General features: G+C 37.6%; 1 protein-coding gene across 1 annotated transcript in view; it reads right to left on the minus strand.

Annotated features, from left to right (window-relative positions):
• The window catches only part of CUL3 (cullin 3), an 86,040-nt gene extending 73,957 nt beyond the window's left edge, over positions 1 to 12,083 (minus strand). The window contains exon 1 of the mRNA XM_081261672.1: positions 11,593 to 12,083. Within this exon, the coding sequence (XP_081117798.1) occupies positions 11,593 to 11,658 (66 nt within the window). The 5' untranslated portion in view covers positions 11,659 to 12,083. The remainder of the gene's footprint in view (positions 1 to 11,592) is intronic.
• Between the last annotated feature and the right edge of the window lie 1,471 nt (positions 12,084 to 13,554).

The following is a 13,554-nucleotide window of genomic DNA, read 5'->3' on the forward strand; positions in this document are numbered from 1 at the left end:
TATTGGTGCTGTTTTCATCACTGATGGAAAAAAAGAGATGTTATTAGTAGGCTCCCTGAAACACACTGTGAGCAAATGAGTTTATCTGGCTAGAGAGGAAATCTTTACTAGAACTTTATGGAAATGTTCAAACACTATTCTTTTCAGATCTTCCCTATCAAGAAAATTAGCTATCATATTTATGATGTCAAATACCAAAATCTGCTGTACTTCCCAACATAGTCTTAAATCCAAAACACTATTATTAAAGGGCTATGAATATAAAACTACTCTTTTAAATGCTTATCTGGCAGATAGACATAATGAAAAAGCAGAAATCATGTATTCTGTATTTCAAAGCAGTCTGTAGTATTTTTTTAAAAATACTCTATATTTAAGTGCATAATTCAATTCCATAATGCTAGTCTATATTCTAAAATAAATTTTAATAATATTACTATTATTACTGTCTTTAGCTCAAGTCACTTAAGTTTTTTTAATGAGTCAATTTATCAGCTTTTCTTTTTTAAAAAAAATTATAAACAAGGGAATGGTAATATTCTAATCAGAAACAAAGCAGTAAACTGTAAGACAACAAACTGTGTCACACCCAAATCAATTACACATAACCCAGTAAGGGGAAAAAAAAAAAACCCAAACATAAAACAGGGTAAACTGCCATAGTTAGTCTTTGAATAAATGCAACTGCAATAAAATGTGATGAGAGCAAAAGGCCCATATATAAAATTATAAAAATATACCATCAAGTCTGCTTAAAACTTCTCTGAAACTAATAATTTACCAAAAACATGAAAACACAGCTAACTTTCCCACTGTTTCTTATTAGGATTTAACCATCATCACTGAAATAGATCATTGCCATTTTAAAGATAATCTAAGACTGAAAAGCTAAGTCATTTTTGCAGTATCACATAAAGGCCAAGAACAACACACCAGATTCAGTTCCTAGACTTACGTATAACTACACTGCTTTTCACATTTTTAGAGCTAGAATGACCCTATGGCACACCCAAATTAAAAACTCCTCATTTTACAAAAGAGAGTAAGTAATTTATCAAGATCACACAGCAAGATAGAGCACTAAAGTTCAAATGTCTGAAGCCAAGTGCCCTTCCATTTTACCACATGAACCCCAAACATCAAAATGCTCAATAGTGAGAAATTACCCTATAATTAAAAAGACCAGTGTTAACATGAAGTTACTATGTCTATAGACTTATTTCAGTCCAGTTGAGAAGTGTTTTTAACCAGAAATGTGGCTTTAATTGTAGTTCTTCCATAAATTCACATCAGGTACATATCCCACTTCGTTAAATTACCCTATGTGGTCCTCCATTTCCTCATCTGTTAAAAAGGAACAGATTCTTTCTCAAGTACCTGTTAGGGTTTGAATATCTGTGTATCTTTCAAAACCCATGTTGAAAATAACCACCAATGTATCAGTATTAAGAGGTGGGGCCTCCAGGAGGTGATTAAGCCACTAGGTAGAAGCCATCATGAATGGGATCTGGTGGCCTTATAAAAGGGCTTCATGAAGGAAGTACATCCCTCTTTGCTCTCAGCATTCTGCCACATGAGGACTCAGCATTCCTCCCTTCAGAGCCCATAGCATCAAAGCACCATCCTGCAGTAGAGAACAGCCCCCAACAAACAGCAGCACCTGTAAGCACCCAGGATAGTGGACTCCCCATCCTTCATAAAGGTGAGAAAATAAATTTCTGTTCCCCCATCTGTGGTATTCTGTTATAGCAGACTAAGATAGTCCTATTTAGCTATTAAAAATTAGGAGCAAATGAGTTTATTTGGCTAGAGATGATATACATAAAAAAAAATACTTCCATCATGTCTTATTTTTACCATGAGTACCATTAATTTGAAGTATCTAATCTTTTGTGCTTTAATTCATTTTATTATTTATTTTCTGTTTTAATATATTCTTAAAGAAATTCAAAACTAAAGATTCAAACCTTATGTCAAGGAAACTTTTCTCTAAATATACACTTAAAAACTGAAAAAAAAAAAAGCTTAAAATTTGTGCTGTCAGCCTTATAATTTAAAATAGAAATGTGTTATTTCACAAATAATGTCAATGTCTTTTCTTACAGGTTTGAATTTGACTGCTTTATTCAAATCAATCACACTAATGCCTTCTTAAGCCTATGTGTGTATGTGTGTGTGTGTGTGTGTATGTATGTATGTGTATGTATGTATGTATATATATATATATATATATATATATATATCCAAATATTCCTGAACAATATATATTTCAATTGGTTAAAAGTTTTTAGAACTTTCATCCCCTTATATTAAGGCCATTCAGGGCTGGGGTTGTAGCTCAGTGGTAGAGTGCTTGCCTTGCATGTGGAAGGCACTGGGTTCCTTCCTCAGCACCACATAAAAATAAAACAAAGGTACTGTGTCCATCTACACCTAAAAACATATTAATAAAAAAAAAAAAAGCCAATTCATGAGGCTGAGGTTGTGGCTCAATGGTAGAGTGTGAGGCCCTGGGTTCAATCCTCAGCACCACATAAAATTGAATAAATAAAATAAAGGTATTGTGTCCAACAACTAAAAAATAAATATTAAAAAAAAAAAAAAAGAAGCAGCCAATCTGCCTTGAAACCTGTAAAGTTCAAGCCTGCAAAACTTCCTTCCAGGTCCTATAACTTATTTTTTCCCTCCAAAGACAGGGATCTTACTATTTTACCTAGGCTGGGCTTAAACCTTCAATCCTCCAACCTAAGCCTCCAAAGTAACTGGGATTATAGGCAGATGCCACAACAACCTTGATTTCTTTCTGCAAAGAGAGTACTATATACTGCACCGTCTAAGCCTAGAACCCTTGAGTAACAATGAATTTTCTAATTCCTATTAAGAAAAAATATTTCAAATTTCAGAAAATGGTTAACAATATAATTAGGTAGTATGTTGTAATGGAAAGAATGTGGACTTTTAAGTCAGCCCTAGGTGGAATCTGAATCCCAGCTCTGCTCTTTCCAAAGTGTATATGTGTGATTACACACATTTTACTAGGTGTCTCTGAGCACCAGCTAAATTTAAAACAGGAACGACAACATCTCAACTCACAATCGTTTTAAAGATTTAAAATAATTAATCAAACAGAACATAACACAAGGCAAAAACCTCAATAAGTTTTAATTACTAAACTTATAAAGCAACAACTCTTTGTTGAAAATGAAAAAGGAATTTTCATCATTACTTTTGAAGAAGATAAGCAAACACAAAAGGCTAAGCATTGCTCAGTTAAGAACTGTTTTAGGTAAGAATAATTTGTAAGCATTGCTAACTCCTCTTAGCAATGATGGCTTGCTTTTACAGAAAATTATCCACAAGAGCTAGGTGTGATGATGCATCCATGTAATCTGGCAATTCAGGAGGCTGAGGCAGGAGGATTGAAAGTTCAAAGCCAGCCTTGCCAGCAAGGTCCTAAACAACTTAATGAGACCCATCTCAAAAATAAATAAGTAGGCTGGGAATGTGGCCCAGTGGTTAAGCACCCCTGACTGCTACAGTTCCCATTTTAAAGATGAAGAAACAAACTTATGGTATCATATTATATTAGTTTAGTCACTGAACATTGCATACTATATGAATACTATTACGTTGCATTGATTAAGATCAATACAAGAGGGGCTGGGGATGTGGCTCAAGCGGTAGCGCACTCGCCTGGCATGCGTGCGGCCCGGGTTCGATCCTCAGCACCACATACCAACAAAGATGTTGTGTCTGCCGAGAACTAGAAATAAATATTGAAAATTCTCTCTCTCTCTTTAAAAAAAAAAAAAAAAAAGATCAATACAAGAGAGATTCAATGTCTCCTCTAAAGAAAATTATGTTTTTAAAAAGCAGACAGAGACTATTGTCTCAGGAATCTTGGCTGTGAAGGGAAATACGATGATAGTGACTATAATGAGGATGATAAGAAAAAGAAAACCTTCCTTAGGAGACCAAAGAGAGAACTGGGAGTGTGTAAAAATCACAGACTAAAGAATATAATTCAAAGAAAAGATCACTGAAGAACTTTCATCTGCTAACATTAGTTTTCATGATGAAGCTGTAGTTAGGTTTCTAGAGATAAGAGAATTCTCAATAAACAGCTTCAGGACAGTGATTAAAGTCTGGAATTACTAGGCAGAAAATGGGAGAGGGAATTTACCAGGAATACATACACACAACTGCCCTGAGGCATTGAGAGTCTAGCTAAATTAAGAACCACTGTCTTACAATTTTCTCTAGGAGTCCATAATGGTCTAGAAAATATGAGCCTTAAAAGCAAGATACTTTTTGATGATTTTTGTTGATACTTCTGGCCTTGTTCTGGAGAGGTAGGGAAAGAGGCAACTGCTAACATAGGAAGACGCAAATCACCATGGCTCAAGAGAATGGAAATAGTCTTTTCTTGAGATCCACTAACACATTAATATGAGTAGGAAGCAAACAACAAGTAGGATAGAACAACTAAATAATAACAGGTTGCATTTATTTACAATGCATATTATGTGCTAGGCTCTACTGAAAGTTTTATACGCATCAGCTACTTTTAAAATAGTCTGAAAGGTAGGTACTATTGTTTTCTCCTTCTTACAAAAGAGAAACAGGAAAAACTAAGTGATTTGCTCAAAAGTTCTGTATCTTAAAAATGGAGGAGTCAGAAATTGGAGTCTTTAAGATTTCTAAAGTAATGGGATGACATACTCCAAGACACAGTGAAGATCATTCTAATATATATAAGAATCCTGGACTATTTGATCAGCATTGTAGGAACATGCTAGATTCACAATAGGAACACACAATAAACACATTTTAAATTAAATAAATAAATATCTACTCTCACATACAATGAATAAAATTAAGATCCAGACTAGAGGTAATGTTTGTGAAGAAAACATTCAATGTACTAAAATCTTCAATGACTAAGGCAATGTAAGAAGTTAGTACACAGTGAGAAAGAATTCAAGAGTTGAGCAACAAAGGATAAATGATGGATGTGGCAATACATGGCATCTGGGCTCAATGACTGAAGAATTATAAGGAAAATAAGGAACTCAACTAAAGGAGATGAGCCTGTATATAGGAGTGGAATCTGCAGTGGAAGTAGGGATCAGAGTGTAAAGTGTAGCAAGAAAGAAGGGATGAGATGCGAAGAGTCATGGTGGAAGAAGTGAAATGCTGAGAACTGCTAGTATACAGAAAGGACTGGACCAGAGATTAAGTTGTCTCATGTTTAATCCAGGGTTAATGCCAACACAACATATTACATTTACTTTCAGGCCATTATTGTTCCAGAGACTAAAGAGACTACCCTCCTAAGAAAAATGCATAAGATCATTAATGACCTGCTACTACATCTAAAAAATTAACTCACTATAGCCACAAAAATAGTTTAAGTACTTCAGAGCACCACTTGCATTGACTTAATTAATCAATTACTATGGCTTGGCTTAGAGAACTAGTTTCTCATTAAATCAATCATCCACTAACCACCCACACTATGCTAAGTATTCTGTGGTTCAAAAGGGTGTGCAGTATAAGCTTTGGGCAGAAACCACAACCTAGTTCAGAAGTGATATTAAGGGGGGGAGTGCGGGGGAGAAGGAAGAAAATAAGAAAAACAAAATGTGTTTTTTAGATGAATATTCAATGTACATATTAGGATGTACATAGCAAACAGATGTCCAGCAAAGTAAAATAATAGCTAACACTTACTGAATGCTTATCACATATATTTACATGAGAATTACTGGAAATTCTTTCTTGAAGACATCCTCCCAAAGCCAGCAGCATTCCTTTACAGTGCCACAGAGGTACCATACGTATATCTTTCAGGACTAATTTCTTGGAGTGGTTCACAAATGGATTCTGTGGCCTTTCAAAACACTAATTCTAGAATCTGTACCCCTCTCCAAAAAAGTAGCATCATTAAAATAAGTACACAGCATTTCAATACAACTACTTGCAAAAACATCCAATTTTAATATTTAAATTTCAGCATACTCATGCCTCAAAGTTGACATAACTAACTGTGCTAGATACAATTCTGAAGCTTTATTTTCTTTATTGCATGACAATCCTGTAAGGTAAGTCCTTTCAGTATTCTCATTTTGCATAGGAAACAACTAAGGCTAGAGAAGATGAAAAAGATAAAGATATGGGCTGGGGTTGTGGCTCAGTGGTAGAGCACTTGCCTAGCATGTGTGAAGTTTGATCCTCAGCACCACTAAATATAAATAAAGGTATTGTTGTCCATCTACAACTAAAAAAAAAAAAAAAAAAAAAATTTAAATAAATAATTTGCTAAATACAGTATAGCTACAAAGAGGTAGAGCTGTACTCAAACCCTGACAGTACAGAACCCACTCTTTAACTATTATGTTTTCAGTCTCCTTACCTTTTAGTCATACTTCTAATAGACACATTGAAAACTCAAGTGCAAAAACTGAATAAAAAATTCCTGTGGATACCACATAGTTTTCTTCTTAAAAAGTTAAAGAAATGCAAATTAAAATACTGTTTTTTCACCTATAACATTAAAGATATATTGGCTAAGATTTTGCTACAAAGAAGTTAAACTGATACAAATTTTGGCATGTTTAATTTTAAAAACCATGTAGAGCCAAATTGCCTAGATTACAGTCCTAGTTCTGCCACTTGCACTGAAAAATAACTTTAAGCAAATTATTTAACCTCTCAAGGCCTCATTTGTAAAACAGACGACATTAGTATTCTAGAGAGTTGTGTGAACTAAATAAGTTTAGACATGCAAAGCACAGAGAACAGTGTCTGGCACATGATAAGCATTCAATAAGTTTTAGATATTAATTCTATCTTTCTGAACATGGATTAGAGAATTTATAGCAACTACTTTAAGCTCAATAATTTCATAATCATAAATGGGCTCAAACAACAGGATAATGTCACAGCTGTATTCTGTATGCAAGAGAAAATAAGGACTCCCTAAGAATCAATCAAAATACTTAGCAGTAGAGGAATGGGTAAGCAAATTCGGGTATTGTAAAGTAATCAAAAAGCCATTAAAGATCATGTTTTCAAAACTACTTTAAAATTTCAATTTTACTTATTCACACATGCATATTAAAGATGAAAAGAAACATCAAAATGTTAATATAATTTATTTCCAAGTGATAGGATTACAAATTCCCCCCCCCTTTTTTTAGCTTATAAGTGAATTCTTTCCTTTGACAGACTTATAATTCAAGAGTTTTCACCATTACTGATAATAACTGCAATTCATATTTTATCTCATAGTTTTCTCTGGTAACACCTTTACTTTTTGGATGACTTTACAATGGATGAACATGAATTATTTTGAAAAGTTGCATTATATAAAACTACAAATCATCCAGTAACTGATATTTAAATCTAACAAAACTGCTGAAGATCATCCATACAATCTGGAATGAAAATAACAAAATATTACCTCCAAGGTCTCCCAATTTGTAACACAAAGAGAAGGCATACTACTTCTTCAAGTCTTAATCATATAATCTTCCTAACTAGACAATGTTGTTCCTACTTAACTACATTTAATGAATAAATGACATGCAAACAAATAACACTTTATATTGTATGAATCAATGTTGTAATTACTGTACAAAAGATCGTATTTTCACATTATGTCCAATACTACTAAAATAGTTTGAAATTCAACATTAGTACTAACCATTTTCCAAATTCCTCTGAAATGTTACCAAAATAAACACTTTATTGATAACAACTTCATGCTTTTTATTTTTCTAACTTCTGATTCCCAAAGGGAACTAATGCCTATAACACAGATGGCTATCCCAAAACTTACTAAACAGAAAGAGAATCAGTCTAAGTGTAAGCAACACTTTCACAAATTACATCTTACTCCATAATTTCTGTAAGAAAAATACAAAGAATGAAAAACAAATTTATGGCTAAATTCCAACTCTATGTGATTTGCAAAGCTATTACTCAATTGCCACATATACATTTCAAGTACTTCTATGCAATAATTATCTTCCTTAAGAAAGCGAAAACTATTATGAAGATCAAAGTTGTTTCCCCAATCTGGGAGGGGAAAGGAAAGGGAAAAATCATCAACTCCCTATTTGTCCTTATCTCTGTGCTCTTAAGTACATCAAAAACAATCTTAAAACTCATCTCATTCTCTAGTGTCAGTAACTATGTGGGTTTCACCTCTGTACATCACTTGTGATCCATGCTACACAGGCAGAATTCATCTAGAATTATGGAGTGAACACTACATCCAGAAAATCTATCTTCCCTTGATGTAGTATGCTTCATAAACTAATAACTAAAGTTATTTCAGGTAGAGATCAGATCATATATTAGAGAAGGTCACTTTTACAATAGGTCTCCTAAACTCTGAAGGCTAAAAGCCAGGAAAGGCAAAGAAGAGGATAGCATTTACAAATTATTTCCCCTCCAATTTCAATCATGCTTAACAAGCTTACACAGACAAAACCCTGGACATTAGAGATGATGAGGAATGGCTTTTCAAAGATAAGGACAAAAGTTTACCTGACAGCAATTAATCCCACATAGTGCAACAAAAACAGACACAAGACACATGGTAAACGCAAGGAAGAGAGAAATTATTTGATCCAAACCCATGTGTCCAAGAGTTTCATTAAGGATAGACTCCTTTCTTTAAAAAAATTAAAAAAAAAAAAGAAAATACAAGTAAAACATTATTGACAAAAAAATGTGACATGAGATGGTATTTTGTGCAATGCAGGAAAGCCTAAAAATTGGAATAAACTTTCCTCTGGCAACAATTTATAAGTGCATAAAGTTCCTTATTGTTTTCCATTTTAAAAAGAATCTCTTTGAAAAGTTCTACTTAAAAAACATAAATTGTGCATTAAACTATGGTGTGGTATAACTCTTGCTTAACAATGATTAAAGGCATACTTAAAATATGCACTCAAAACACTAAAAAAGAATCTGATTTTACTAGATGGGACTATATCTGAAGTAGTCTTACATAATATTCTTTAAGTTCACTTACCACTATTCTTCAATAAAAACAAAACAATCACAAAACACATTTTCATGCTTTTTTACATACCAATTTTTGTAAAAGGCAATCTGAAATAAACACTTGAAATTTTTGGTTAAACTACAGTTTCCCACAAATTATGACTATATATCCAAATGATATACATAAAATACAACAGTTCTAAATATACATATATGTACAATCAGAAATAATATCTATTTCTTTATGGAATACTACACATTTATGACTTTTGACTAGCAAAACACACAGACTATGGTAATGTACAAGGCTGATAACTTGAAGGAAAGGATTCTGAAGGTCTGTAAATACTCATACAGTTACCAAAGGCTAAGTCAGTGAAATGTTGTTATCACTAAGGCATACACCTATCCTTAATGAAGACTGAAGCAACTTGACTACTTGTCAAAGATGTTATGAAATAGTAATGAAAAATTATTGGGCATTTAAAAGCAAGCAGGTATTAAACACTGAATATGAAAACATCAGGTTACTTACAGACTTTACTAAGAATTCTGGAAAAGCTTTGAGCAACAAGTTATAGTCAGAAAGGATCTAAACTAGCTCACAGCCATAATGCTACTTGGAAAAAAAAAATTAGTTCCAGTATGGTGTATTTACCTATCATAAAATACTTTACTCTTAAGCTAAAAGAATAATGAAATTCTCTCCTACTGCTTCTCTAGTTCCAGAAAGCAGTAATCTTGATCTTTTAAGGTATACTGACAAATCCCAAACTCCTAGATCAGTGCCTGGTACTAGTCCTCAGTATTTCTTGAACAAACGAATGACTGGGAGTAGAGAACAGGTTAAGAGCAGGCAAACCTAAAACTATCAAAGAATTGATCACAAACAATGATAGAATTGATTAATGGGAATAATAACAACCTAAGTGTGTTGAGGTCAAATATGAATTGTTCCATATTTTAGCAAAAAAACCTGAATGAACTGTGTAAGACAATGAACATAACCTGTTATACAAAACTAGTGACTTGACAAAATTGTGAATAATCTCACTTCTGCTAAAAAAAAAAATGGACTTGATAGTCAACTGGACGATTTAGGTCGCAAATTCATAAACCCAGTTCTTTGCCCAATTACAAAGAAAAATGTGCTAGTGAACTTATTAATGCTCTTTTGTCAATACTTCTCAGTTTCTGATGTAGTTTCTCACAAACATTTAGAAAATATTTCAAGCATCCAACCCTCCTTAATATAACGTAAAAATACATATCCTACTTATCTACATAAAGCCGAAGTTTCCACACATTGACACTAATTAGTACTTATGTGCAGGCAATTTCAAAATTCTTCACCAAGTATATTCTTTCGTTTTAAATTTTATGAATTTAAAGTGATCCTCAGTTCTCTAGGACCAAGCTACTCACTCAATTAGGACAATTCCATTAAAAGGTGGGTCACTCTTCTCATCACAACTAAACTTCAGAAAAAGTATGCTTTAAAAAGTGAATACAAACCCGCCATTTCACACCTGATATAATGTATTTTTGAATCTAAGGCAAAATTAAAATATTTCTCTAGTTCTACTTTCAAAAACTTGTTTGATTGCTAGTTTGTCTATCTTGACTTATACCTGTTACTGTAGCGACTTGAGCAAGTACGTCCAGTTTCTGTTACAACAATATATTTTAATTGCTTGCCATTGGCTGTTTGAATCAAGTGTGACATCCAGAGTTATACCCTATACACTAAAGAGTGTATGACTCCATGTAATGACAAAAGAGAAAGTTTTTAAACAGAATACGTTTGTTGTCGCTAAAAGTGACAGCAGAAAAGTAAAGCAGCTCTGCGTGGTGACCAGACTCGTTCTTTGAGGCTTCCAAGGCTAAGAAACGGAAAACTAATTGTCCAATTTGTTGGGTCTCGCTTCCTTCCCGCCGGCCCTCCTATGAGTGGCGAGACAGTTCCTGAACCAGAGTTTGTGAAGTGCTTAGGAGGCTTGTGGGATGAAAGATGCTATAAATACGCTTCACGTTATGAGTATATTGCCACTGAGCATTTCGTGGAACCACTGTCACTGCGTCGGGGACAGGTTGGTGGCACAACCCTTGCCGAGGAGGGGGGAGAAGGCGGGCACAGCCCCCTTGGTCGCCGTAAAGCGAGGCTGGGTCATGTTTAAAGCCGCAGCTAGACCACATGTGAAAAGTTACACACACGCCCCACACCGAGGACTCCGGTCAGTCTCCATCCCCGAGGGCTGGAGTGCTTGAGCCGGGCGTCAGGAGAAGCGCGGGGGCCCGGGCCTACACCCCACAGACGCAGGGAGGACCAGGCGGCGCGGGCCCCGCGCAGCGACGCCCGGGGCGGCGGGGGCCGGGCGCGGGGAACGGCCCGGGAGGGCGGCCGCGCCGGGCCCCGCGCAGCCCCGTTGCCGGGAAGGCTCGCGCCCCGCGGCCGGCGGCGTGGGGGAGGGGAGGCGGGCCTGCGGCCTGTTGGGGGAGTTCAGCCCGGGCCTCGCGTGCGGCTCTCGGCCGGGGCCCCGGCCCCGGGGTCCCGGGCGCCGAGGAGGGACTCACCGGAAAGGCCCGGATCCGCATCTTGGTGTCCTTCCGGCTGCCCGTGCCTTTGCTCAGATTCGACATGGTGCTCGTCCCCTACCCGGCGGCGGCTTCGGGTCGCACTCCGAGGCGCCGGTGTCACATTTAAGGCGGGCGGGCGGGCGAGGGGCGACGCTGGGGGCGGCGGCGGCGCGGCCCCCGGGCTGGGCTGGAGAGCGGGCCGGCCCCTGGGCGGCCGCGGCGGCGGCGGCGACGGCTCGGGCTCCGACGACTCGGACTCGGCTGGGGGCTGCGCTGGCGCGGCGGCTCCGCAGGGTCCCCCTCACGCCCGGCTCGGCTCCCTTTATCGCGTTCCTCCGCGATGGCGGCGGCGACGGCGACGGACAAACATCTCACTGCGCAGGCCGAACGTCCTCCTCCTCCTCCTTCTCCTCCTCCGCCTCAGCGAGACGAGATCCGGCCCAGAGGGTGGAGGGGGGAGGAGGGAGGGAGGAGAGCCGGAGAGTGGAGAGATTGGGGGGAGGGGGGGTGGGAGGACGGGAGGGGAGGCGGGCGGCCGCGGCGGGGACGCTCAGATCTCGCGAGAAGAGGGCGAGCTCGTAGCCCCAGGCTGGGTGGGGCGAAACTGGGGAGCAGGAGGGAAAGAGAGGAAGTGGGAGGGGCCGATGGGGCGGGAGGAGAGAAAGGGGCGGGGCTGAGGCAGAAGGAGTAAAAGCTTTTTTGAAAGAGGAGCGTCGAAGACTTGGTTCTGAGCAGAAATGGTTGCGATTGGTGGAGCGCGAAGTGGGGTTGAGGGATTCTGGTCACGTGGCAGTGGGCGGGGGAAGTTCGCAGGGCCAGAGTAAGACTGTGTAGTGGGCCGGATTGGCTGGACTGGGCTGGGCTACAGCGGGCGGAGGGTAGACCTGCAATGAGCGTGGGGAGCTAGATGGATCACTACGTCCTAGAACTGGTTCCTGTGTTTTTCTAGGGCATCTTGGACTAGGGATGGGCACTTGAGCAGAAGCCAGAGACTCGAAAGAAGAGTTACCTGCACTGTTGGAAATTAGTGTATCGTATTCTTGACAAGAATTCCACCTCAGCTCTCAGGTCTGAGGGGTGGAGACGTTAATCTACAGTTTCCTTAAATTGGAGAAGCACCAGGACCTCTTGATTCACTGATATTTTATGAGGAACCCAGGGCTTACTATTGAAATCTGATTTTTGTTTCCATTGAAATAAAATGACAGCTTCCTTAATGTAGTGCAATATTTGGTAAATTATGTTAAATAGAATCTATCTATAACCTGCCAAATAAGTCATTTTTACCATTATCAAGAGCACGGTAGATATTTAAAACCAAAGTAACTGTTGGATTCAGTTTGCTGTGAATTTGGAAGAATTTTTTATTTTTTTAGTCATCATATAGTCAAAATGTCCAGTTTGTTTGACTTTCATTTATTATGCATTTTACTTCCCGATTTACCTGCTTGCGCAACTGCTGCTATACTTGGGTTTTCAAGTCTGCTGGAGAATGTGTGAGTTCCTACTAAAGTTTCTGATTTTCCCATTTTAAGTAAGAAGCTGTTGTTTGGGTGAATATCTACATTTAAAAACTGGACTTTTGATATGTTTTTTAATAGCAAACTTTAATAAGTAAACTGAGGGGTACTTTTTATTAGTGACTATCAGGTTGAATTTGCCCTAAATTAACTGAATCCTGATGTCTAAGCTTTTTATATTATAAAGAAATTCAGCTATGTGACAGGAAAAACCAATGAAAAAACACCATTATTATGATGGTGCTTTCAGTCCCTCTTGGTAAAAATGCCCCTGTGGAATTTATTTTTTCCTGCTGTGTAGTTGCTAATCAAAACAGGAATTTAAGGAGAATGTTATTTAAGGCAATATCTGTAAATACTGAAACTAAAAATAGGTCATCAACAATAGGTTGATAATGTAAAATTGGGAGGGACTCTGACTTGTATATAAGATAATAAG

Source organism: Spermophilus citellus, assembly GCF_964194105.1.
Source record: "Spermophilus citellus genome assembly, chromosome: 11".
NCBI classification, from domain to species: Eukaryota; Metazoa; Chordata; class Mammalia; order Rodentia; family Sciuridae; genus Spermophilus; species Spermophilus citellus.